At 36.6% G+C, this 26,932-nt stretch overlaps 2 protein-coding genes, 1 long non-coding RNA gene and 1 other non-coding gene across 11 annotated transcripts; 1 reads left to right on the top strand and 3 right to left on the bottom strand.

Moving 5' to 3' along the window:
- Positions 1 to 206: 206 nt before the first annotated feature.
- Positions 207 to 4,637, bottom strand: Yif1 (Yip1d-interacting factor 1). Of its 2 annotated transcripts, none has more exons than XM_076625855.1 (4): positions 4,425 to 4,637; positions 1,424 to 1,509; positions 1,018 to 1,350; positions 207 to 949 (listed from the first exon to the last, which is right to left on the bottom strand). In XM_076625855.1, exons 2-4 carry the CDS (start codon positions 1,454 to 1,456, stop codon positions 422 to 424), a joined length of 894 nt encoding a protein of 297 aa, XP_076481970.1. In that variant the 5' UTR covers positions 1,457 to 1,509; positions 4,425 to 4,637; the 3' UTR covers positions 207 to 421. The 2 variants fall into 2 exon arrangements, with proteins under 2 accessions (XP_076481970.1, XP_033205544.1); XM_033349653.2 differs by lacking the exon at positions 4,425 to 4,637 and adding an exon at positions 1,811 to 2,025.
- Positions 2,562 to 2,633, bottom strand: TRNAC-GCA (transfer RNA cysteine (anticodon GCA)). The gene has a single exon. It is a non-coding gene; the product is annotated as a tRNA-Cys (tRNA).
- LOC117166018 (uncharacterized) lies at positions 3,269 to 26,608 on the top strand. 7 transcript variants are annotated; one of them, XM_033349610.2, is made up of 16 exons: positions 3,269 to 3,418; positions 8,898 to 9,230; positions 9,501 to 9,835; positions 13,225 to 13,501; positions 15,222 to 15,470; positions 16,667 to 17,091; positions 18,618 to 18,876; positions 20,705 to 21,750; positions 21,933 to 22,415; positions 22,485 to 22,838; positions 22,893 to 23,275; positions 23,924 to 24,262; positions 24,403 to 24,479; positions 24,773 to 24,927; positions 25,362 to 25,432; positions 25,653 to 26,608. In XM_033349610.2, the coding sequence occupies exons 2-16, from the start codon at positions 9,025 to 9,027 to the stop codon at positions 25,818 to 25,820; spliced, it is 4,827 nt and encodes a 1,608-aa protein (XP_033205501.2). In that variant the 5' UTR covers positions 3,269 to 3,418; positions 8,898 to 9,024; the 3' UTR covers positions 25,821 to 26,608. The 7 variants fall into 7 exon arrangements, with proteins under 7 accessions (XP_033205501.2, XP_033205504.2, XP_033205500.2 ...); XM_033349613.2 differs by having other exon boundaries at positions 21,933 to 22,838; positions 23,046 to 23,275; XM_033349609.2 differs by having other exon boundaries at positions 21,933 to 22,838; positions 22,896 to 23,275.
- LOC143303856 (uncharacterized) lies at positions 19,367 to 20,521 on the bottom strand. Its single transcript, XR_013060515.1, has 2 exons — positions 19,873 to 20,521; positions 19,367 to 19,709 (listed from the first exon to the last, which is right to left on the bottom strand). It is a non-coding gene; the product is annotated as an uncharacterized LOC143303856 (long non-coding RNA).
- Positions 26,609 to 26,932: the final 324 nt, after the last annotated feature.

Genomic DNA, 26,932 nt, shown 5'->3' with positions numbered 1-26,932 from the left:
GGAGAATAACCGAAGTAAACAACGCGAATTATATCAATGTGTGTGTATGCATGTACATACCTGCTATGGAACACGCTCACGAAGCAATCGCACGGTCGGTAATATTCCTCAGATACATTTCGAAATTCACGATGATTGATTAATAAATATTATATGAATATTATGAATATTATGTTATAAAAAGATAGTAAGAAACTTTGAAATAATTTACGATTATCACAATTTTTTTATTTATAACTTCATTTATACAAAATTATTTAACAAAGATTATAACGAATAGCAGGTTCATTTAATGAATAATAAGTAATTTTTGGAAGAAATTTTTATTATAAAACTGCACATATGATGTGAATAATCAAATAAATATACATATTTCGTTTTTATTTAAACGCATTTCAATTTCTTTCCATATTATTACTGATTAAACCAAATGATAAGATAACCACCACATTAGCACAGGTTGAATACCTGCTACAAATAGTATAAAATAGAGTCTCCTCTTATTTCCAGAAGCTGTGTACGGGCTATTTTGTGGAATGACTCTTAGCTTTAGTGACCGTATAAGGAAAAACCCTAAAGACGCACTGAAGTACAATAAAACTATGTAATAGCCAAATTTTCGAAATAACAAGGAAACCAAAAGAGCTGTATTCATACCGACATATTTATAACCGCAGTAAGCTAACAAATCTAATGTTGAAAGGCTTGTCTCAAGATTCATCACATAGAGGCTTACAATATGCACAACTAGTTCTATGACTCCCCAAGCAAGAGCAGTACTAGCCAAAATACTTAACTGTTCTGGGGTGAAACGTTCTTGAGTTCCTGAAACTAATACAGCTGAAACTATGTATGTTAAAAACGCCATTGTTGGAATATACATATCTGGTGCATTTGTTTCATAACGTGGTTGTAATGGAGCATCTTGTTCGTACTTCACAGACCAGTCCTGTTGAAAATATTAATCGTTTATTTGAAGATAATTAAGCTCTATTTGCTAGATTCAAAATAACTTACTTTATGAGTAAATGGAAAAAATAACAAAGCTAGTTTCGAAGCAACATAATTTGTGTCAACAGCAAAATAATATTTTAAAGCTGAAACTGGCACATATTTTTCAAATTGCTGTTTCCCAGATCCAACCAAAACATTTCCATATTGTACAGCCATGTTTGTAACTACTGGCTGTGTCAATAATTGCGTCGCAAATTGTGAGGTTGCATATTCATCGCCACGACTTTCAGGAGGTAGGTAATGTTGCATCGGCGTCATATTAAATCCATATGGTGGAGGCTGTTGTTCTGGCATGTTGTAACCATACTCTGGTACTATACCATTATCCATAGGAATCTGTTAGACCAAACAAGAGCAAAGTTCTCATATTCTACAATAACTTATAATAAGTACGCCTATTAATCTTTACCTGCTGATTATACATGTATGGGCTCTGAGGCATCGATGCTGATGCAGAAATACCAGCAGATGGATCAAGTAATCTTTTTGGCTTCCCTATTAAAAATTTCTCATTTAAATAACATTACACAAAATATTATTATAATAAAACATAACTATCTCAATATAAAGATTAACACTTTATTAAATAAGAGAGGCTTAGAAATCATAACCTCTATATAACGTTTCGTAATATTACATTACATTGTACCCATATTCTTCAATAAATGTAAAATGTATTAATAAATAAATACATTATTTTTATTAAAATAAACTCATTACACTATCAAATCTAAGCCACGAATAGTAATGGATTCAATAGATAAAATGATATATATTCGCGGATCAACAAACTTACCTCGCCGCGGACTTGAATGATTATAATTCATGTTTTTCGAATTGAATTCCTTGAACTGTTTATTAAAAGCACCAAATACTAATCAAAATTGTATTACTTGCGGGTTCAGACCCGATTATTTTCACAAAGAAACTTGAAAACAATGCATGCTACACGTCGCCATAGTACGTCATACGTTGCGCTACGTTGAGAAGTTACAATTATTGCCACTACCAATCTCAGTACATTGTAATTCTGTCATGTTGTAGCAGATGTCCTTAAATTACTCTAGTTAACATAATTATTCACTACTAGTAACTTCTGCAACTTAAATATTTGTTGAATAATTCTTCCAATACAATTTTTTGTATAAACTGCACATTTCCAAATGTCCAATCATTTCCTGATTAAGTCTAATATCACAAGAGGGAATGTAGAAAATTATTTTATATATTTTTAAAGAAATGTACATATATGAAATAAGTACGTAAATATACGATTTAAAATATGTATTACAATATTCGCGTAAGTAATTGACATACATGCAGATCTTATCATATTACGTAGGATGATAATATGCCTTTGTAGTTATTCATACTATAGTATTATAGTATTATTATTATAGTATAGTATATAGTATAGGTTAAAATGTTAAACTATCCTCTTATGCATTGTAAAATACAGATATAATATCTATATTATAATATATTATACCAATAAATATGAATTAAAAAAAATTGAGTTTGAAGTAGAGCAAAAAAATAATCAAATCAGGGGGCACCCGGGTTTGAACCGGGGACCTCTCGATCTGCAGTCGAATGCTCTACCACTGAGCTATACCCCCTGTCGTATCAAATATCTTCTAATAGCAATATTTGCATTAACATTATATACATATATTTTATTTATTTACAAAATTATTCATTAACTAACTCTAATAAACATATTATCTAATTATTAATTCAACATTTGTTAATTAAAGTTTAAAACCTCGCTGTTATTTTTTTAGTAAAAGATACAGATCACTTATTAATAGGACATTTATTATTAAAAATTTCTTTATACACTAAAATATATTTATATCAAGATAAAGAAGAAGATATTTATATCAAAGCAAAATATAAAATATAAAAGAGACGTATTTACACATATATCGTTTCATTCACGCGTATTTTTCACATTACTCCACTTAATCCTTCTCTATGAAAGATTAATTACAATGAATATCAATAAATAACAACGTAGAATTAATTAGTATCGTATCTACGTTGTTAATTTATGTTTCTACTGTCATTGAGTGTAACAAATTGAGAACGTAAATCAGTCGAGGAAAATAAGGTAAATATAGTAGACCTAAGCAATAAGTGCAAAGATCCAATTCCAGTCACAGAGACATATAAGTGTTTCTGCCTCTGTTGATACGTTACTGAGACGGTGGTAACTAGGCAACCTTTACATTAACTAGCCGCGGTATCAAAGGGATGTCAGTGCGCGTCCCACCCTCGTGTGGTGCGCTTCAGAGTTCTTGAAACCTCGTGGATGATGCGTCGATCAGTGACAAATACATTTTTCAAGATTACACCTCGCAATGGGAAATAGTCAAAAGCTGGGAGCGCAATTTTTCAGAAAGTAAGTTCTAAGCAAAACAACAATGTCCCATATTATTCGCTCTTTCGGCACTCTCTATCGAATTCAAACCTTATCACTGGCAATGAAACGCACGTGTAATCCTCGGACACGGTGGCTCACGTTCGGAGTAAAACACGTAATTTTAATAGTATGATAAATATACATTTGTATATATACTTTCAGGCACGTTATCATTTTTTAAGTTACACGTTAAAACTTTATAGACGAAAGCTTTATAGAAGAAGTAAAATTAATGGAATTTGTGAGCAACGAGACGACTGTTGTTACACCGACAGACAGTGTACATGTGTATCGCACAGCAAGCAGTTGTAGATGGCCACATATCTACATACTTACGCAGTCATACATTTCACATCTACATTTTTCATAACATAACACTGTAAAACTATGTATATAATATTTATATAAAATGAAGATTTATATAATGTTAAAAAGTTAATATGAAAATATTTATTAATCCCTATCGTTACAATCTTGATATGCCGCCACGTTTAAATCATGCGACGTAATTTTTAATTTTCCCGCATTAACAATTATAATATGCAATCTGTCAGCTTCGTCAATTATATTTATCTTCGAACTAGCGTCCTGTTTGTCACACGTTAAAAATAATTTCTCGCACATTTTCCACGACAAACTATTCTACGTGTTATTCACAGACGAGATCCGGATAACATATTCATCAATGAAGTACGCTTACGATACGGGGCTTATCTGAAGAGGAGCTACTCGATTTACTTCAAACACGCTAATACTACCAACTCACATTCACTTTCATTAATTTTCTCAAATAAGCACGCAACGAATCGAAGGATAAGTCTGAACTGCGCTTCGTTCTTTCTTTCCGATCGTATTTTTCTAACGTTAATAAACAACATCTCGAGTTTGAGCAAAAGTCTTTTCAGCAATATTATTTTTCTGTTTGTTGAAGCGAGAACAATATAGAAACTAGAAACTATGAGTTCGAGTTAAAAATTCCTCTTACCTCGATCATGCGCTTGCCGCTTACTTCAGATCGATTCTCATGATTGTTCGTACGACTGTGATCGTTTTCGTGTTCTATTGTCGATCGACGATCGCCAATGATCAGTTTAGTCACCAATAAACGCGATTAATCAAACGTTCTCACGACGTTACTGCGCAGCGCACGTAAACTCACGTGAAACCGGAGATGTTATCATTAAATATTAACGACGCGCCATCACGAAGGAACGAAGGCCTCCGCGAATTATTAACGGAGCAATAACGATCGACGTGCGGCACGGTGAATCAACGAAATAACGATTTTCAGTCATCGCCGCGTTACGGCAACACGTGCACGTGGGTTCGTCGTACGTGTGTATAGATATCACTAAACGTTCGCCACTTCGTTACACAGCACCACGCTGATTCAGTACTCCAGCAGAAACGCTCTTGGAATGTAGAATGCACTTTTCTTGCTGGCGCTCACTATATTCATAACGTTGTAGAGATGTCGTGTTTCTTGCCGCTTTTACTTTCTTCCTTGCAAGGTGTTGCATTACCTGCTAGACCCAGTTGCTTTCCTTCCGTCGATACGCGTGACGCTTTTACGACGACTCGACTTCTCTCCAATCACGAATTTTTTGAATTCTCTCGCGATCCAACTGACACTGCTAGCGGAATTTCATAAGTCACGCGTTTGCAAGTTTGCCGATACTGACAGATCCTTTTCTATGATCTTGAATCTTCGCGATACGAGTGACCAATCGGCAGGATAATTGTTAAAATAATTAGGCATACTTCATATGGTGATAAATAACGAGTAAGGTGAAAGTAAACGTAAGAATAGAATTTGTAGCAGCAGATTTTTCTACTGTGCAAAGATATGTAAAGAATAGAAAATAAAATGTGTTATTTATTTACAAGGTTAATTTTCTCAAAAATCCCATCGTTACGATGTAATTAAAGGTTAGGTTAAGGAGGTATTAATATTCCATAGGCTGACGTGACCATGTTAATTTGAAAAATATACGAAGAGCTTTCTTCTACGAACGACTATTCAATGAATTTAAAAGGAAATACTTTCTTCGCTCCTATGTATTCGATAGTACTTTCTTCTTAGTTTGAAATCGATTTTTATCGCGATTCGCCGCTCGTCTAGAGTCTAAAGGCACATGAAGCCAATCCTTGGCGATAATTATTCAAGTATTTAAATATTATTAAATGAAGTAAAATAAAAATAGTATATAAATTAAAACTATTTCAAGTTCTTACGATCGGCATGCTGTTGGACGTATTAGGTTGTTTGAAACCTAACCTGTTTTTTTCGTTTCGTTTTATAAGGAAATAATAATAATTTTAGTGTAATAAGGACATAATAATAGAAATAGAACGAAATGGATCACACCCAATTCAATATAATAATATAAAACAGAAATTGTCATTCATCTATTATCATCTTATGAAACGAAAGAAACTTTTCGAACAACCAAATAAATCATTTTTTTGAACGCACCGAGCAACAGAAGTATCCGTGCGAAGTGATGGTCGAATAATTGGATCGATTCGTCGCTGATAAAAACGAATCTCGCCAGGACGAATCTTTCTCCTCTGTAGGATTTTCAGGGAAAAATAGATCGTTACTTGAAAACCGCTATCGATTCTGCCATGCCGTTACACACATTATAAACTGACTGGAAGTCTGGTTCCACCTCCACGATAGCGTGACACGTGACGGGAAACAGGTTAGGAACGTAGACGCTGCTGTTTAAGAACGATGGTAACACTGTTCGAGGTGCAGAGCAAATTGCATTTTCGATGATGCATGTATAGGTTAGGAAACGATTTTCTGCATTTCGAGCGTGACGGGACGGATCTGTCAAAGTGATCCAATTTGGTAGAAATGGGTTTCATTGACAACAGCGATCAAAGTTGAAATTTGAAACGCCTATCTATCCTCTGTGCTTCGTTAAAGTCTCGCTTTTCAACGACACGAGAAATCTGTTAATCTTGCTCTGCATAGAGTAAACTTTCTTTCTGAGTAGAATGTCATTAAAGTTCGTGTGGCTGTAATTTGTGGTTCGCTGTGATCGTAATCAAGGTTGTAGTGTAGATTCGATCGGGTTTCGTACTTTCCATAGTCCACTCAAATTAGACTGCCCTGTTTCACGGCGAAACTCAAGGGCACTCGTCAACACGTCCGATAGAGTCAATTTCGTTCAGTGCTACTGTGCCAGTAGCGTGCACAGCTGCTCGTCTTTAGTTTTCTTATCAAACTTCTTTTCCCTTGAAGATCAATCGATTCATATCGCTCTATTTTCCACGGCCGCATACGTCTTCCAAATTATACGCCGAATACTCGGACTACGCCAGCCTTCTTCGTCTCTTATGGCGCTTCTTGCAGCCTAAAACGAGTTAGAACGAGCGTACGGAGTTTGTTGGCTCGCGCAATACGTAAGAAAGCGAGCATCGCTTACGTCGTTGAACGCTTAAGCAAAACGATACAAATTTCAAATTTCAATATCGACTGTAATAATAGCCTCGCGTGGAAAGTGATCGCTTCGCGATAAGAAAGGAGCGTGTGAAATGAACAAGCTTCCCTTCGTTTCCTTTTCTCCTCCATTTTTTATACCACTTTACGCGACATTGAAATATCCGTGAAACGTAGAAGGATCAAGTTACTCGAATATTTTTTTTCGCTTCTCCAATTATTTGAATTCGTCGTTCGACGAAGCAAGCGCGAGACGCTTTATCGGTCGCTCAATGTCTTGCGAGTTCTATCGCACGTTTTAATCGCACGGCGGGGGAAACGATGTAGGGGAGAAAGAAACGAAAATTGAAGATATGTCGACCTTGCCATGAAACCCGGCATAATAGCTCTCGACGAGTGATAGGTGTTGTGGCGTTAGGTTTCTATGGCAGCGAGTGACCTGGTCAATCCACCACGTGGTCAGTAACCGAGCTTTAAATTCGGGTCGAGTTTAGTGATAAACTTCTGATGGGATCTGCGATCGTGTCGGCTGTTTCGTATGAGAACGAGGTCTCGGTGTCAATCAATTTAATCATTATCCAAACTATTCGCTATTTTTACTTTGGAAAACGGAAACTTTCCGTACGATCGATGTCGACGAAACTTACTTACGGATATTAGAAAAATCTGCATAGAAATCTTCACATTGTCGCGTCGCAGCGTTGTCAAATTTGGTGGATTTGCGGCAACGCTGCGGGCATGTCCGTGAGTAGTTCTGTAGCGTTTATTGTTGCGATTGCTGTAAACTGTAAGGTGTTCGCTGTCAGTCACGCAGTGGCTGTGTTTACTCCCGGCGCGCACTGATTAAAGCGTTTTCAGCCAGACAATATTTAACAACGGACAGTGCTAGAATTAGGTTGTAAAAAATGTGGCAGAGACATCAGATAGCCGAGGAAATGTCCTCATTTGACATTCATTCACGATCAGTTCTTATTCGTTGTTGGCTACTATACCTTAACGTACATTAATTACATGTTTATAATAACCGAATAATGGATACTTATGTGACATGAAAGACTATTAAATATTAATGACGTTGTTATCGTAGCTTCTTTATTGTTAATTTTATAGCGTTAACTTTTATTACTTATTTATGATCATGCAGTTATTTAAGCGCAATGGTATTTCAACAATTGTTTTATACCTAATAACAATGGGTTTTCCAATTACATTTGTTGCTTTTAATTATCCATTTGTTTACTTGTTACTTCAATCAAGACGTCCAAATTGATTGCTTAATTATAAATTATAATACAATAATATAATAATACAAATTAAAAACACAGAGAAGGAAACCTCTGACAAACCCTGAGAAACAAAGCTCGTAATTCACTGTAATGGAATTTAATCGTCTGTCTTCAACCAAATAAATCAGAGTTATTATGAAACAGAAGGTTTCCCTGACTCGAAAACAGTTTTCCAAATCTTTGCAATAATCTTTCTTTTTTTAATAACCCTAACATAATCTGCTATCTACACGCAACAAGAAAGCAACTTAAATTTACAGCTTACAGTACACACTCCGATTTTCGTTTCATATACAGGGTGGTTGGTAACTGGTGGTACACGCGGAAAGGGGGTGATTCTACGCGAAAAAAGAAGTCGAAAATATAGAATAAAATTTTTTTTTATTATTCTTTTTTTTTTTAAATTTTTCCATCGAGACAAAGATCTACAGTGAGGTCCGTTATAACGAGACGTGATAGAGTGCACGCGTACCGAGCGAAAATTCAAAGTCGATTTTCTCGAAAACAAAGCCTCGAACGAAAAATTTGTATTCTATATTTTCGACTTCTTTTTTCGCGTAGAATCACCCCCTTTCCGCTTGTACCACCAGTTACCAACCACCCTGTATACGCGTATTCGCTTAAATACCAAAGAAACTATAACGCAAAAAGATTGCGTGGAATCTGTTAAAAATTTGTATTCGCTGACGCGGACAAAGTTTACATGGAATCTTATTCGAAGGGCTGACCCAGTTCACGGGTAGAGGAACCGGACATTCTCTTCGGCGCGATGAATTCGATCGGCCGAGAGGGCGGAAGATGTTTCCACGCGAGGTCAGACCAATTGTGAACCGGTGGCAGAGACGGGCATGGACACTAAGACTCCACCGATCCCGTTGAAGGTCCAGGAGAAGCCAAAACCGAAGCAGCAGAAAAGTGTGGCCGACGTGTCCTTGCCCCCGCTGACACCATACAGGAATCATCGTCAGAGGCAGAAAACGCCTGGAACTCAGTGGTCGCGTGATGTGCCCAGCGCCGTACGGTATCAGGATCATCAGAAAAAAAGGCCTTACAGGTACACTTTCCCCTGCGATCGATGCATGCATTTATTCAACCGCTGCGCTGTTTAGCAGCAGGGTCTCGATTCTTACGCGTGAGCTGAAGCATCGTTAGAAAACGTTTGAAGAAGTCGCGGTTGCGAAACGTCGGCAAATAGGAAGGATCGTTCTGCTTGAAATTTCTCCAACAAGTTCCGTGAATATATTTTCTTTCTCCTACGACCCTCGTACATTATTTCCGCGAGATTTCCTTTCGACGTGTAAAGGGCGTCGTTCAACTTTTCCAGAGTGCTTCAAATCGGCGCCACGCCTTTGATGCACGCTTGCCAACAGGGCGACAGAGCCAGGGTTTTAAGGCTGTTGAGAGAGCAAGAGGAGACGATTGGCTACAGAGATCGTACCCTGAGGAACGCACTTCACTATTGCATGGACGCTGGAACCGCAGGTGCCGTCGCGGCGGCGGCACCGGAACTGGTAAATGCACCAGACGCAGAAGGACACACGCCGCTTCATTTGGCTGTCATCGCAGGTGATACGCAATTAGTGGCTGTTTTATTGGCAAACGGCGCCGACGTGAATGCCAGGGATCTGGAGGGACACAGTGTTCTTCATTGGGCCACTGGTATTTTTATGATCACTAATCCTTAACGCTATGACGATCGATGACCACTAGACTGAGGATATTTATGCAGATTCCTGTTTTCCTGTATACGATTAAAAGAACGTAACGTAGATAGAGAATTATTTTCCTTACTGAATAGTGTAATGGTCATTGTGACATTTTTTACGTTATCTGCATTCTATGGATTTTTACGTTTCACATTTCACGTACCTAAGCGCATAAAAATCCGCAGTCTAGCGATTACACTAGCGTCATACGAGTGTAACTATTACTGCACGATATGTACACACACATACATATATATATATATATATATACATTTACTTATCAATTTATGCATTTCTTTTATTATTTATTGCTTCTACCTTTCCATGTATTCACGTTTCGTATATTTCGATCTGTTTCGTTGTAATTTCGTTCTAACGATTAGTAATGCATAACTCTGGCCAAGGACTCTCTAAATAGCCTTATTTGCAATTGGCTCATAATTGTTTCATTGCGTGGCACTCTTGATGCATTTACGTATTTGATGATATACGTACATACACCATACATTCGAATTACGTATTTTACCGAAAAGTTTAAGTGTGTTCTTGGAAATCACTTAGATGTGTACATACTTCGAATCAATCGACCTAACCTTATCGGTCACTCTATCTTACCCGTTATTTTCTCCTTATTTTACGTTTAATCTGTACATACAGTATGCCCGGTTTATCAGGAATCGCTCAACTATTTTGGGAAACATGAATGGTACAAAAAAATGTACTCTTGTGTATTTGACTATACGGCGACTTTTCATTAGTACATATCTTTATAGCTCACGTTTGGAGGTCTTTAAAACGCTACAAATTTCTGTCTTTCGCATCATTCGCTGCATTGCAATCTTTGTCTGACATCTGTCTATCTTTCATATTTTTCCAAATATTTGAGCGGTTCGAGACAATCTAGACACATTGTACATGGCACTTTCTTTGTAGACAACAATATTTTATACATGGTGTTCCGCCTATCACCTGGAATATCGCTGGTGTATTTAAAATTTCATACAAGTATTTCCTAAAAAGATTCTCTAGTAATGTAGTCAGCGTATATTAATCATAGTTTTAGTTTATTAGGATGATTTATAGAGGAAGAAAATTTGTTCCATCTTTTCCAAGCAAGTGTTTTATTTTAATTCAAAAGGAAGATGGGAGTAACATTCTTTTATGTTATACAAAATTACAATATATAACAAGAATATCATAATTCAAAGATTGTTCTAACCTTTTCGTTAACAGTATAAACAATACAAACTTACATATATTTATATAATAGATATTTTAGAAAGATCTTAGAAATCCAAAGACCACTACTATAATTTGTAAACAAAATTTGTCCATCGTTAAATAATCAAGCTACCACTCATTTTCTATAACACCTGAAAAATTGTATTCCGAAAGAATTTCCTCCGCGTAATATCCTTTCCTAATAGAGTCACTCACTTCCAGCAAGGCGATGATATGTATGCAATGAATTTTCAAAGTCGAGACTAACCCATTCCTGAGAAATCAACCTTCGAATGGAAAAATTTTAATCTATAATTTTCATTTATCTTTACACGCATAAAAGAAATCCTTACCTGTACATTTCTATACTTCCAATCGCACTCTGTATGAAATCTTTTCTTGCTCATCCAAACGCTGACGACGTTACACCCTGCATGTAATATTCAATTTACAATAACTACATCTTGCGTGAATGGTAATTTTACGGTCAGAGAATACGCTGGCGATCAAGATTAGCCAAAGCGTCGTTTAAGTCCGCGGTGGAAAGTGGGCATAAATTGGCTTATAAAGAGCCAGCTTTAATTTTGCCGGATGAAAGGTCGAATCGCAAACGGCCACACGAGCTCGGTAACGATTCCTTAGAATTTGCGGAAACTGTGAATTACAGGGCGTATCTTTTCTACTAATCTCCGATAAAATAAGGGTTCAGTATTGGTCAGGTAAGGTTAGTGGGTCAGTTCTGGTGACGTCATTCCGGTTCTCTAAGGAACACGCGAGCAAGACCCACGCCGAGATAAACCGAGAGATTGACCATAGTCGTCCTTGGTGTATTCAAATGACCAGAGATTTATAGCCGTACACCGCAATTGCCCATGTATTACGTTCGTCTGTCGGATTTACGGTATGAAAAAGAAAGTTTTCTCTATCGACGAGTCGCATCTGTGTAATTCACGAACGCCTCGAGTTGCAAGCGCGGACGCAACAAAGCCAACTTCTCACCAAGTAATATTCCGACCTACTTGTCGATGTCGCTGCTTTATCGCTTGTAACGTTACTCGAGTGTTCCGAATACGGACACGCGGGACATGATGCTATCTTGCGAGCCTATTATCGAAGACAAGCAGAACTATGGTCGAAGGAAGTCTATCTTACCAATGCTGAGTCTATACTACGCGATTTGTTTGACTTACATATGCACTATTTGTTGATATTTTTTTCTTAGAAAGGCGACGGCTTCAAGAAAATACTTCGCATAAAAATTAGTTTGCTTGCTGCTAGCAACTTCATAGATGATGATAATTCAGATGAAACATCTCTTTGCACATGTTTTATAAAGTTGACATGTATTGCATAATAACTGCTAATATTTCTGATTTGCATTTTTCATTGGCAAAAAATGAAACTGGATGGCAATTTGTTTAGAGAAAACAAGGAATAAAAAATTACATGCGTACGCATAATAATGATGTTTTTAATTCTTGCAACATAATGTTTACCAAATTTGATTTTACTACTGTAGCGAAAAAAGTTCATTGCTAGTTTAATGTGCGTAGTAAATTTATTTATATGTTTATATTTAAAATAACTAACCACCTTAAATTTATTAGTATAAAAACAGAGACCTATCGTTCAAAATGTTTAATCCAAGCTCTTATGTAGTTTATTACATTTGCAAAGCAAAAGGCCTACGAAGTTTATATATTAAATTTAAAATTTAAATTTATTTAAATTGCTGCAGTACGAATGATATTATATTGTTTAATAATAGTCATGAAAATATTTATTTATTTATTTCTTATTAATATTATTACAGAATACATTATGTGCATTTTAATAAGTAGCTTTAGAGAATACTGTAAGTAATTGGAAACTGAAAGTAATAAAAAAAATAATTTAATGGTTACTTCGATAAGCAGTACAAAAAGTGTAAGCAATGAATCTCTTGAAACATTACAACTGTTTCTAAAAACTAAATTACCTTGAATTGCTATCTTCCCAATTATATCTTCTGAAAAAGGTTTCAGAAATTTGGCTTGTTAGCAAACAATTATATCGGGATAAACACATGCAAAGTTGAAAACTCGATAAAGAAACAAAAATGTATGTTTATTTGTTGCTCAGTGTGCGGGGAAGCAGAATGTGTTCGCTTGGTGTTAGCGGCGGGTGCTCGGCCATCCACACCCGATCTTCGCGGAGGATCTCCTCTTCACTATGCCGCTCAATGTTGTGGTGCAGCTGCGACTGCGGAACTTGCTGTACCTAAGAAAGTTGGTTTAAAAGTTCTCCAGACTCTGCTGGAATTCGGTGCCGATGTGAACGCGAAAGACGAAGATGGAAGACAGCCGATTCTATGGGCGGCAAGTGCCGGTAGCGTGGAAGCTGTGTTGGCTTTAGCGAGGTAAAGTTTGATTTCATTCGAATACGCGGTCTTTCACTGTCGTTGAACGTTAACGCCGAAAACAATCCTATTTTAGGGTAGCTTATCGCGCAAAGAATGACGCTTTAAATTTTAACAATACATAATGGTAATTTGAGAAAATAATTCTTTTTAAAACTAGTAACACATTCGTAAGTGACGTCGCTGGGATTAGAATTGAATTTTGCAACGTTAAATATTTATATCGTAAAATGTATGAAATACCTTAATTGATTCTCGAATTCATGAGACTTTCGTGCTTCGGAACGGGTCGGCAAAACTCGGGCGAGATCGAGCCGGCTCTCGAAAGTACAAAATTCGCCAGGATCTCGAAACTATCCGATTGCGTGCGAACATATCGAGATCTCGAAACTATGCAACTACAATTGCATGTGAACGTACCAAGATCCCGAAAGTACCGTAATATATAATTAATTAATTGTGAGATCTAGAAACGATCCGACTATGTATGAACGACAAATATGTATCGAAATTCTGAAACTACTTACATATTATATGGTGGAACTGCAGAGAAACTATCTCCTCTCCGATTTCGATGATTTTGAAATGTGTTGTTAACCTCGGCATGTTGAATATCTTTTTCCTATACATATAAATCACAGTCGGTTTTGATTTTTGAGATATTTGCTAATAACTGTTGGTACCACTATAGAGAATTCTGCCTATAATTGTGCGTTCGTAGCAAGGTATGCGTTAGTATTGTTTACCGGCCGTTCCACAGTGGCGGTCAGATAAAATGACACCTAATCTAAACCTAAGAAATTTCCGTGGAATAAGGCCCAATATGATGTAGAAGATCTCTGGCAACGTTCTTAGTACCCAATAATGACGCTAGAGGTCAGGAGCTGCTATAGTTGAAAAGAGAGTAAACAGTAGCGAAGAAGTGGAAGAAAGGCGTATTACCAAGTACGTTTAAAAAAAAAGAATTATTTTTATGACTTTTCAAAAATTTACTTGCCAATGTCAAAAATAATGACTTTTATACCCAATGTTATGTTTTCAATTAATAAATTACTTTCTCATTATTAATTTAATACTTCTTTTACAAAGTTGAAGAATGCTGTATGTTACACCAGCTGCTTCTTTTATTACTACAGTGAACAATGAATTGTTTTTACGTTCCCTGTAAATTTTATGAAATGTAACATACATCCTTTTCTCAGACAACCATTCCATTAAGGTTAGACGTCATTTTATCTAGCCTCCGCGCCGTGAAGCAATACTGACGCGCATACGCTGCCACGGATGTACAATTAAAAGCAGAATTCACTGTAATGGTACCTACCGACAGCATTTACGAACATCTCGAAAACTAAGCCTGGCCGACGGTTCTCTGTACAGATAAAAGTTGATAAAAATTGTTGAAATAGGAGAACAAAAATTAGATTGTTCGGAAGGAAAATAGTTTGCAATAAATAAATCCGGAAAAGCTTATTACCGAGATCAGCGGGAGGATATACCTTACGAGGCAAAACGAATCATCCCGATTGGTCAAGCGATTTCGAATACATCGGCGAACCCAAAAAAGGAAAGAAGAAAATATATCCATCGAGTTGAGATGCCTTCCATCTTTTCCCAAGTCAGTATACAAATCATCAAAATCGGGTAGGAAGTAGTTTTTCGATATATGTTCAACGAAGAAAGAAGACGAATGATTCTAAAAGCAATAATTAAAATATAGAGCCGGTGGCTCAGCTGCCGCAGGAGCTGCAGACAAGGATGGCCTGACAGCACTTCATTGCGCTGCTTCCAGAGGTCACGCTAGGTGCGTCGAGGCCTTAGTGAATCTCTGCGGTGCTCACCCTGATCACGTAGACGATAATGGATGTTCAGCCCTACATTATGCTGCCACTCTTGGTCACGCTGATGCCACAGCCTTAATTCTAAAGTTAGGAGCCGATCCGAATCGGCAGGATCGAAAGGGTAGAACGTAAGTACTGTAGAAAGCTGGAACGAATGTTCATTGAAGCACAGACTTCAATTTTATGATACAATTTTGTCGGTTAAAATAAGAAACAAATTGTATTGATATTAACGAGACTGTCAATTAAAACAGGAAATTTATTTTTCACTAATCTATTAAGTAGATTGGATGTGCATAGTTCTCAGAGAATACTCGTTCTAGCTTTCTATGGTAAAAGCTTCATAAACGAAAGATTTGTTAGGGCATTTCAACATCTTGATGTACGACAAAAGTGATAGAAGTTTAGATTTTTATTTCGAGAGTCTTTGGTAGTAGTCGAATACGCGTTTAATCAGTGGTCTCAAAACAGTGAGGTCATAAATTAGAACGTCTTTCTCAAGACAGGGTTTATTAAACTGAGTGCATTCATAACTCAGTAAGTTTTCAGTAAATACACTTGAAATTTTTTAGGAAGGGTTGTTATTAAAATTATCTTTTGATTAAATTTAGATCTCAACGAAATCTTATATTTCTATATATCTAAATAAAATAATAAGAAAATTTATATTTATATTGTAATTTAGATCATTTTTATTTTCCTGTAACGTTAAGAAACAGGTCAATTTTTTAACTATACCATTTGATGATTCACATCATACGTACAGCGTCTTGAACTAGGTCCTTATGTCTCTCAAAATGCCTCAATTTATAATTATTTTCTTTACGGCCTACCTATACTTTACCAATAATCTACCCCTAACCAGTTTTATGACCTTACTGTATTTCTTCTACCGACTATACTGCATCTATGTCAACATTAATTTTGTCCTGTCAGTATTATAGTATTAAAATTCATAGGTCATAGGGTGCATTGACACTATTATCTTGCATATACACATACATACATACATAATAATAGACAATACCAGACAGTCTATAGATACTACATATAGACAGACTGTCATTATCAATAATGATACACGTTTCTGATACAATGTACTCACATACATAGACGTTGCCTTTAGATATGAAAACTAAGGAATGTGACTCGAGCAGTTATAAAGTTAAAATGAATGTATAAATGGAAGTGAGCTAAAATATGTAATATCTGGCTTCCAGGAAATATAAGAGAAAAGCTAAATCAAACGAGAGTATGAAAAATATCCAGCTTAGACGAAAATACAAAGAAAGCTCAAAGTTAAAAAAAATCTGAAATATTTTAGACCAGCACTTTGTGCGGCAGCGAAAGGACAACTGGAAACCTTGAAGATTCTTGCCCAGCACGGTGGTTCTCTTTACGCGAGAAGTGTACGAGGAACCGGTGTCGCCCATGAAGCTGTTGCTTCCGGTAGGATCGAATTAATCAAATGGTTGGCGAAAAAACGACCAAGCACTTTGGACGTTGCCACGCAAGATGGCAAGACACCTTTGCACGTGGCTGCACTTCACGGACATTTGGATGTGTGCAAGGTTCTTCTGGACAATGGCGCGAGGATCAATGCTGTTCTCCGAACTAGCAAAGGCAATCTGATGACAGCTCTGGACGCGGCGCTTTACAGGGGACACAGGGATTGTGCGAAATTGATCCAAATGCACGGTGGTACTACGGCACAGAAATTGAGGATGCAGAAAACTGTGCCGAATAAAGGTCAGGTCAGGTATATACGTATTTATTTACAAAAATGTCTTTAAAGTGTATTAAGTATAAGAAAAGTCTTATAACGTGTATTATGCGGAGAAAAAATTTTATGTTCTATGCTATGAGCTTCAAAGACGCAATATCAGACTTTTTGGCGTTAAAATTTTTCTTATAAACCGCCACTTTTTCTTCATAACATTATTCCTAGGGACATTTGATAATTCGTTGTAACAATGAGGATTAATAGCACGCGAATGACAATCTCCATTAAGATACCGGTACGAGATAGTGGTAATTTGCATATTTGTCGTACTATACCGTAATCAAATCTGACGTATTACTTCCTGTTTATGGTACAAGCTTTATGCACATTTGTGGCAAGCTTATTAGTACGTATTATATACAATTATTTTATCGTATCCTTTTGCGAGGTTAGGGACCTTCTCACACGCTGTTGAAGCTTTTATATCTTAATGAATATCTCTATTTCTAACCTATCGTTTAGCTTAAGTGAGCCATCCGATACATTCGCATCCTATCGATGATGTTATCGAGTGACCCCCACGTGGATCTCCTTATCTCAAAGGGTTTCGTCTGTCATTGCATGCGATAATATTCTCTTTTCATTTTACATTACTTATAATATATTCATATACATGTACAACAACTGTCTCTACCTTAATGTAGAAACGACATAAAAAGTAACAACTCTGTAGTAAAATTTTGCATTTCATTCTAACAGAAATGTCGTTTTCATAAGACGTACGATGTACCCAAGTCTTTTGTTGATTGCTACGTGTGATACGTGCTAAATGCGGCTGTGATTTGACAAAGGAAGTGATGCGTCGGTGAGATACGAATAGGACGATGTGCAAAGAGATTGAATGTTTATATAAAAATATCGCATACGTTAAAATATTTATTTGATTTCTGACAAGAGGTTTGGTTATACATGGCAGAAATGCGTGTTGTTAGTGGTGAAAGCTGCAAGACTGTGGTAGTGTAGTATGACTGAGAATCAAGAAAGTTATCTTACAATTCTTTCAGTCGTCTGAAAATCCTAGAACGTTCACGTGTGAATCATTGAAAAGTTATTCGATAATAGTGAAAGAGTGGAAAGCATTATTGTTGTGATAATACTAATTGCGATTAGTAATTGTGGTGATAGTGGCGGTTGTAATAATTGAAAATAAATTGTTCGAGACTTGTCAAAGGAGATCATGATTAGATTATATAAGATTTATCAGAAAATCGTAATTAAATGTTCAGGAACTTGTCGTAGAACTGTGAATAAATTGTTCAATGTTTCTCAAGGAATGATATTGGTGATGATGATATTGATGACAATATCCGACTTACTTGCATGTTTAAGAACCAATACAAGTACGTTCATTTTACCAAATAATCGATTTCGTATTACAACAAAATTTTCGTTCGTAAATGCTGCAACTTTCACCAATTTCCCTTCGAAGCAATTTCCATAATAGTTTGATTCGGATTTTTTGGATTTTTCATTTTTATCGAATCGATTTCAGTATTCTCAACGAAATTGCGAATGAGGCATCTGGATAGCAGCACCGATACGGAAAGCAGTCCCCGTAGACAAGATCGTAGTTGCAAACTTCCGGAATTATACTACGAGGAGCAATGGATTAAGAAGAGAACGCGACGAAGAGGAAATTTAAGAAAGTTGGCGCGCCAGGATAGCCGGAGCTTCAGCGAGGAAGAGGTTAGATTATCGAAGTCATCCTCGAAAAAAGATCATCAAAGGAGAGCTCGTAGCGAATCAGCACGGTAAGATACTTTTAAATTACATACGGTGTTTCCTCGAATAACACGTCGGTTAGGGACACCGACTGACCGCGTAGTTGCGGAAACTGAAGTACAGTAGATGTATTAGGCTGCCCCAAAAGTTTCTTTCGTTTTATAAGGAAATAATAAATTCGCAAGATTTTTTGTTTTATATTCTTTTATTGAATTATGTATGATCCATTTTGTTCCAACAGAACAATAATTCAATAAAATAATATAAAACGAAAAATGTTGTGCGTCTATTATTTCTTTATAAAATGAAAGAAACTTTTTGGACAACCTAATGCATACATACGCATATTTATATTTTTCCAATGCCTAATATGTACTGCTCAAAATTTACACTTGTTACATTCACTCGTTATATTCTTCACTGCAAGATTCTTTGATGCTAGTTGGAAAGTGCTTGTAGAAAACACTGTAAGTGCCAAGAAACAAGTCTCTATAAATTTATGCATTAATATAGTCGAAATTTGTATACAGAACGTATTTTTATTTTATAGAATTATAAAGTACAATGAAATTATTATTTCTGTTTTTCAGTGCAATTGTCTTTCATTGTAATTTGCCCGAGTTGCAATTTAGTTGTCTTCTCTTCTTTCTTCCACTGTCGTTACACATAATATCGTACATGATGCATGTTCTTTGTAATTTAAACATTGAAAGCATCATTTAAGCCCATTTAGCATCCACTGATGCAGTGTCGTTGTGGCCGCCGTGTGAATACCGACTAAAAGTGTAGCACCTATCTCAAGTGCCCGGGAGAGACACCGCACTTTCGTATTTTTCCGTGTTACACCGAAAATAACCTATACCTGCAAATAAATATTTCGTAAATTCATCTTAACGTACTTCATTTCAAAAAACTACGAATTTTTAAGTTTTATGACAGTGCAAGGGAACTCGACGAACAACTTGCGAAGGAAAATGCAAATACAAAGTGCAGTAGACTTGCTTTGAAATATAACACGATCTTACAGGGAGACATAGAGGAAAAAGACAGACAGCTCGACGTGCGCTTCGACGGAGATGCACGTGGCAGTGCAGCATCGGTGATCAAAAGCCTTTGCTGATCCGATGCCGAACACTCGAGTTACAAGCTACAAAATATTCCGTTAAAAGCACCGCCGGCCACATCGCTACCACGATTCACTTACAATCTGTAAAACTAACAAACTTCGTTAACGTAGGAAGACAAACAGCATAAAGCAAATGAAACGAGCAATGCTATGTTTTGATATTGGCAACACTGAAATCTCGAAAGCCTGACGTCTCTCCTCGAACGTCATATCTCTCATAATTATATTCTTCTTATACTCATTTACGTTTATTAAGCATTATGTTTTTTTTATTTTCGCCGTAGAAAAAACACAAAAAGAACTCGACAATTTTTAAATGCTGCAAATTTGCAGATTTGTAAACGCGAATATTCGTTAATTTGAAAGTATAAGAGATTGGAATTTTGGAAATACAAAAACCTAAAAACCTAAATGTCTGATGGTTTGCAGGTTAAGAATTTGCAAATTCGAAAGTATGGAAATTGAGAAATCGAAACGTAATATTTAAAACATAAATTGAAACGTTCACAAATTATACTTTCAAATCGCACGAATATAATCTTTTTTATTTAATTACTATCATAATCGGAAACTATCAATTATTCGGAGAACTTAAAATAATAATAAAATGTCAAATCATCCTGCAGAGATGAGATTTCAATTTATTCATAACTTTAAATATGAATAGTAACGAATCTATTATTTGTTCCAAAGTACACTCTTAAATAAATAATCACGACAACATATTGCAGGTACGAAGAAGATGATACGGATCGAAAATTGAGAAGGGAAAGAAGTAAAAAACGATCATCGAAATCCAGACACGACTCAAGCGGATCATCCTCAGAGTCAGGCAGCTACGAACGCGCTAACGTCACGTCGAAGCAAAAATTCGATTCGAGAAAAGACGAGAGCAAAACTAATGGAACGGAGGGTTCAAAGAGAGGCGATGACGACGAAAGCGTGAGCGACGATAGCCTGGAAGTGGTGGTGGTACGAAAATCTTTGGAGAGGAAATGCGAGAAGGTGGTGTCTGGAAGAAGATCAAAGACACCCAGGGAAAGTTCAAGAGAAACGAAATTCACAAAGACTCACAGGAGCACCAGAAGGAAATTGAAATCCAGCAGATCGAAAACATCGGACAATGGCGAGAGTGCAACCGATCGAATGCATTCGCTGGACAAAGAACAAGGACCAACAGAATCAACGCTTCACAGCGAACAAACACCTAGAACATCGATAGACGAGGAAAAGCAAAACGAAGGGAACATCGTTGAAAGTCGATATCGTAGAGACGTGACCGACAGCACCAGCCAAGAAACGGTGGAACGCGTCGTTGTGACAGCGATGGTCCATAAAGATCAGGGTCCAGATACGCCAAAATCCGTAGCGGAAGCTTCGAAGGAAGTCACCTTCGACGACAGATTAAGAACGGAAGTGATCGAGATGCAAGAAATAGCGGGAGACGTTAGTTCAGGCAAAGCGGACGATATTTTAGAGCAGAGTGACGCATCACGTACCGATCTCGTGCAGAAAGCTGCCAGTTTGAAGAAAGATGTGGAAGAAATGAGACAGCAGGTTGCACAAGAGAAAATTGAACAAGAAGAAGGCTCGAAGCAGAGTCGAGAGAAGGAAGATTCCAAACGGGACCAAGAGAAGGAAGATGTAAAATCAGACCGAGAGAAAGAAGACACGAAAGCCGTGGACCACACGAGAAAAGATCAGGATGATCAAATCGAGACCTCGTTTAGTGATGAGGCAAAGAAAAAAGATCAGAGGAAAGATGAAAGCGAGAAAGGTAAGACTTTAAACGGAATAACAGCTGGATTGTAAGTATGTCAATATCATTGTTACTGTATTTATTTTTATGCGTAATATATTGAAACTGTAACTTACTGTTAAAGAAACATTTTTGTTAATTTCCTGTAGATTTTATTTAAAAAAAGTTTCTGCCAATTTTCTGTAGAGTCCTCTTTCCAGGCAGGTTAGATGCACGCGGGCCGATTGAGTCGGAAAGTCCCACGTTGGATTCTGAAGAGTATCAACGACACCAGAGCCGACAGGAAAACGATCTCGTTTCCAGATCAGACGAAGCGTCATCTGGAACAAAACCTGACGAGAATCTCGATAAAGAGACGCGTAGTGAGAAAACGGACGTGTCTGAGTCGATCTTAGTGAAGGACCACGAAGATTCGGAGACAGCGACCAAATCTGGAAGTCCGGAAAGTCAAATAGGTTTAGAGAAAGAGGACACTACACCAAGGACAGCCGTGGAAGGCGTTTCACCGTCAGAAGGAGAAGAGAAAAAGTCGGCGTCGGAAGAAACGAAAAGTAAATCAAAAGTTAAATCTGCAACCGTAAAGAGAAAGGCGTCTTTCGATGAAAGAAGATCAAAGTCCTCGTCTTCGAAGTCGGATGAGAGTCCCAAAAAGAGCGGCGGGACTCAAAAGAGGAAAGAATTTGGTAAGAAGCGCGAATCTTCCACGAAAAACGTTTCCATGAAATTGTCCAGGGAAAAAACGAGCAAAGTAGTTGCAGAGAAGACGTCAGAAGTGCAGAAGGAGGATGAAATTGCTGTTGACGGGGTACAAACGAAAGAGGCCACATCGACCGTCTTAACAAAAAGCTCGAGCAAGGAGTCACCGGATGAGAAGGAACAAACTGCTCATAGAAAATCTGTCGATTTCTCATCCTCCAAAGACTCTGCGTTAATGGAAGACAAATCGTTAAGCGCAGATACACCAACTGCCACGAAACGAAAGATTTACGACGAGGAGGAAGTTGCTCAAGACTCGTCTCCTGCAAAGTCCGATTTAGAAGATCACAAGGATGAAGACGAAGCTAAAAAAGTGAAGACACATCCTATGGAAGACGCACTGGGGACAGGTGAGTACTGAAACCACTCCATGAGTGTCTTTATACCGTTTGCCGTGCTTTTAGTAGAGACCTTTCGATATATTGACGAAAGTTCCTCGAGTTCTCCGAAATCGGCGCAAACCAGACGCTCGAGACCGTCAACGGGAAAAATTAGACAAACTGGACGATCGTCGGTAAGAAAATGTTTGTTCGAAAGTTCAGAAGAACGTTCTCCAGATAGGAGCGCTATAGTGGCGGTGATTGAGAGTCCAGAATGGGACGAAGAGGACGAGGAGATTGACAAGGAGATCAGAGACGCTATCGGGGAGGACGGAGAACACGAGACGGAAGCCGAGGATGATAATGAGATGGGTGTCATCAGGGTATTGCCAAGCACGAGCGAGGAAGAAATGTCTCGAGCTGGACATGATGTTTGCAGGACTTCGGCGACCGACTCGTTATCCCAAGTAGGCTAATTCTGATGGTAGAAAAAGTAGAATAGAAATAGTATTTAGTCTTTCCTCGTCGTTTGTGAGATTGGCGATAACCCGGTGGATCTTACGTCTTTCCCTACAATATACTTTGTGACATATTTAATGGGGAAAATTTCATTATTTACAGTATTTCAATTTTTGCAAGTTTATTTCATCCCTGAAATCAATATGATGCAATTCAATGTGACATTCACTATACACCCAATATAAAAATATGAAATATAATTTTTGTATATGTATAAATATGTATAATCAGTTTAAAAGATAAAATAAGCTTCTTGTGCGTGAATTTGAAAATTAAATGTTTATAATGTCAATAACAACATGCGAGTACCATTCGTATTTATTCGTATCGATCAGTGGTAGAAATTTGTGAAAATGAAAAGGCACATAAATGTACAAGATTGCCTTGACCATCTTTTTCAAATTTACCATCGAGAATGTTTCATTATTTAATGTCATATTTTAGTACGAAATAGATTCACATTAATTCGTAATATTGGATTCACCATATCAAACAACACATCAACAATAGTATTGTAATACATATTGTGTAAATAACATTGCAACCAGAAGATTGTCTTCTCGTAACCAATTATTTTTTCTCTTCATTTCACAAAGGTGCAATCCGGTACTCGAACTCGTTTGACACGAGTTCAAAGTCCTCAGGAAAGTAGAGTCAGTCGACTGCAAGGGAAACAACGCCGTGACAGCGGCGGCAGGGATAGTGGCATAGAACCCAGTCCTAGGGTATCACGGATACCGAGAAGAAGGATCATGAAATGTTGTCCAAACACCGATAAGCAACAATCCCTTAACAAAGACACCATAATAAGAGATGTCCAAATCAGTTTACGACGATATCACTTGGAAAGAAAGATATTCTTCCAACTGATGGAACTGAAGAGACTGCAGATACGTCATGGCAGAGCGAATGAACAAGTTTTGGTTAAGAGACAAGTAATAATCCTGCCTATTTCTCCCTATGGAATGCAACATAATCTACGCATTGATCTGTTTAATTGGAATTTAAGATTTTATTTAATTCAAAATACTTAATCAGGATCTAAAATCACACTGAATTATATCCTTTGTTTCAGGTGGATGCTTTCCATAAAGCTGGGATGTCTGGACCCACCCTTGGTGTGGCAAAATACGATCAACCCTTAACGTTCAGGTTATTGTTTTCTAAATATAAAAAAATACGCTGTTTAAAACAATTAGAAGATCGTTTTTTGTATCACTTTGATTTTTATGTGTCTGTGCATTTTTTGTAACGACTGTCTTAAAATCCATTTTTTTAAAAGTATCATATGAATAACATGACGGTCTATCGAGTCTATATATAGGACTCGTTTGCTGCTGTTTACTTTACTGATGCTATAAAACCATTCATAATGATTCCTTAATTGACTTAGCGTATATTTTTATAGTATTGTGAATGAAAATGTAATTAATATTTCTTACTAGACACTTCGAGGCCTTCCTGTACGATCAGCTCAGGAAGATTCAAAAAAGGCCAGCAACTCCAGACTTCTGTATGGAAGCGAAGCAATGCATCCAAAAAACTCACCGCTGTCATCACGCCACTAGTGCTTACACTTCTTTCCCAGCGTACACATATCGTACGTTATTTCCGTACATTGTCATAGTTGATAGGTTTCAGGATTCCATTTCAGGCGTTTATACGTGAAATAGTCGAATAAGAAAATTTATACAATGTTAATTGTATTCTTTAATTTCTTTTAATTATCAACGTTTGATATGATAACATTTCAATAATATTTCTCAACCTTCCACCATTAACGTTCTAAATAATTAATAAGTTGGGAAATAATAGAAAATTTTTTCATAAGAAATTTTTATACACAAAAGTTTCGCAACGTTTTTTTGAAAAAATATCCATGAGACACATATACATAATCGCGAAAAGTTTAAAGGAATGTTACTATTTTTATGATTAATAATTCCGAAATGGTATGCTGAATACGAGAATCCAATCCAAATGACTTTCAAAAGGAATCAGTTTCCCTATTGTGATTGTAGATTATAATTGCAGTAGGTGGAGGCGGCCAAGAACAAGTGGATCTTCTTCCGAAGATAGAGAGCCGTGGAAAGGGGCAAATGAGGGTAAAATCTAGTCATTTAAACTGAAAATAATTATGCAAGAGTTGCATTAGTGCGATAATTAAATACTAAGTAATTAAATACTTGATTCAAATCAAGTTAGTTCGTATCAAATGAAATCCTTATGTGCTTACTTATTTGAATAAAAATAATATGAGTAATGTGCGTGTTTCTTTAAAAATTACGTTAAGAAACTATACAAAAAATTCTATCTTTGTTGCAGGTGGAAGTAACACATGGAGAAGAGAAGCAAATAATAGCTCTTCCAGCTGAAAGACTGGATCGTTCGAAAAAATATTACGTAACGTTTACTGTAAGAGGGGAAGCACAACAAGAAATCGAGAAGCCGAAATCATCGATCGGTATCCAAAGGAATGCCAAAAGTGTTTAGGAAGTCTTCAACTGCATTTATCGTATCTTCCCACTGTGGTGATTTTGACTACGTTTTTTCTATTCGAAGCAATATCAAAAACGTTTCCCATACTTTTTTACACAATCTTCTATTCTACCAATCTTCATACTATGCAACTTTCATAATAATTTTAACTTCATACTATGCAACTTTCATAATAATTTTAACTTCATAATATGCGATGTTTCACATTAGATTTTCTACGATAGTATAAATTGTAGCTTCATGGCAAAACATTGATTCTCCGATTTTGAAGTAATGAGTGTGGCAATACAAAAAAGAAATTTAAAAACTGCCAGAGAAAAACGGTTCATGTACATACTTAGAGTATGAAGCAGAATATATTCTGTACAAATTTCATTAACATTGCTGTAAAAATAATCAATGGTATAAACGTGTAAGATTGTATAATATATTGCATCGAAAAAGTTCTATGCATGGACCCTCAACTTTATTACACGCGAATTACATTGTGTATAAATATTCAATTGTATTAGACAAGACAAATGCGAACTTTTGTAAAATAAGCTAGATTGACTCAGTCCAAGTTCATTGAAAAGATCTCTTAATCTTACCTTAGTGTTACATTAAATTGTATTCATTAATACTGGTCAAGAAAATACGAATTTATTCTATGTGTACAATAAGAGATATTTCGTTCCTGCGAAAGCAGGGACCATGTTGCATACAGGTTCTGTATATTTGTGTAAAGGAATCCGCTAACTTGTAATTCTGTGTAAAATAAAAAAGAATCACAAACCGCATAACTTAAATTATCTTAAATTCATTTTTACGTACATGTTTGAACGTTGAACGCAAGCGTTTTATAATTTCCCCACAAATCTTAATAAATGCATGTAAATGCAGTTTTCAAGTTAAGAAGACGTTTTTGAATCAATTTGTAACTCAAACATATTCAAAACAAAAAATGAAGACAGCCGTAATTTTTCTTTGCGTTATTGTATGAAATAGCAGGTGCAATTTTTTAACGTATCATGCATAAATGTATGCATAAATAAATAAGGTCAATTTTCTACATTAATGATGCATTTTAATCTTCTGCCACCAGTTGGCGTATCGAACATTCTTTG

The sequence above is a fragment of the Bombus vancouverensis genome, chromosome 17, assembly GCF_051014615.1.
Source record: "Bombus vancouverensis nearcticus chromosome 17, iyBomVanc1_principal, whole genome shotgun sequence".
Taxonomy (NCBI): Eukaryota; Metazoa; Arthropoda; class Insecta; order Hymenoptera; family Apidae; genus Bombus; species Bombus vancouverensis.
The sequence above is the reverse complement of the archived record's forward strand: the minus strand, read 5'-3'. Positions and strand labels throughout refer to the sequence as shown.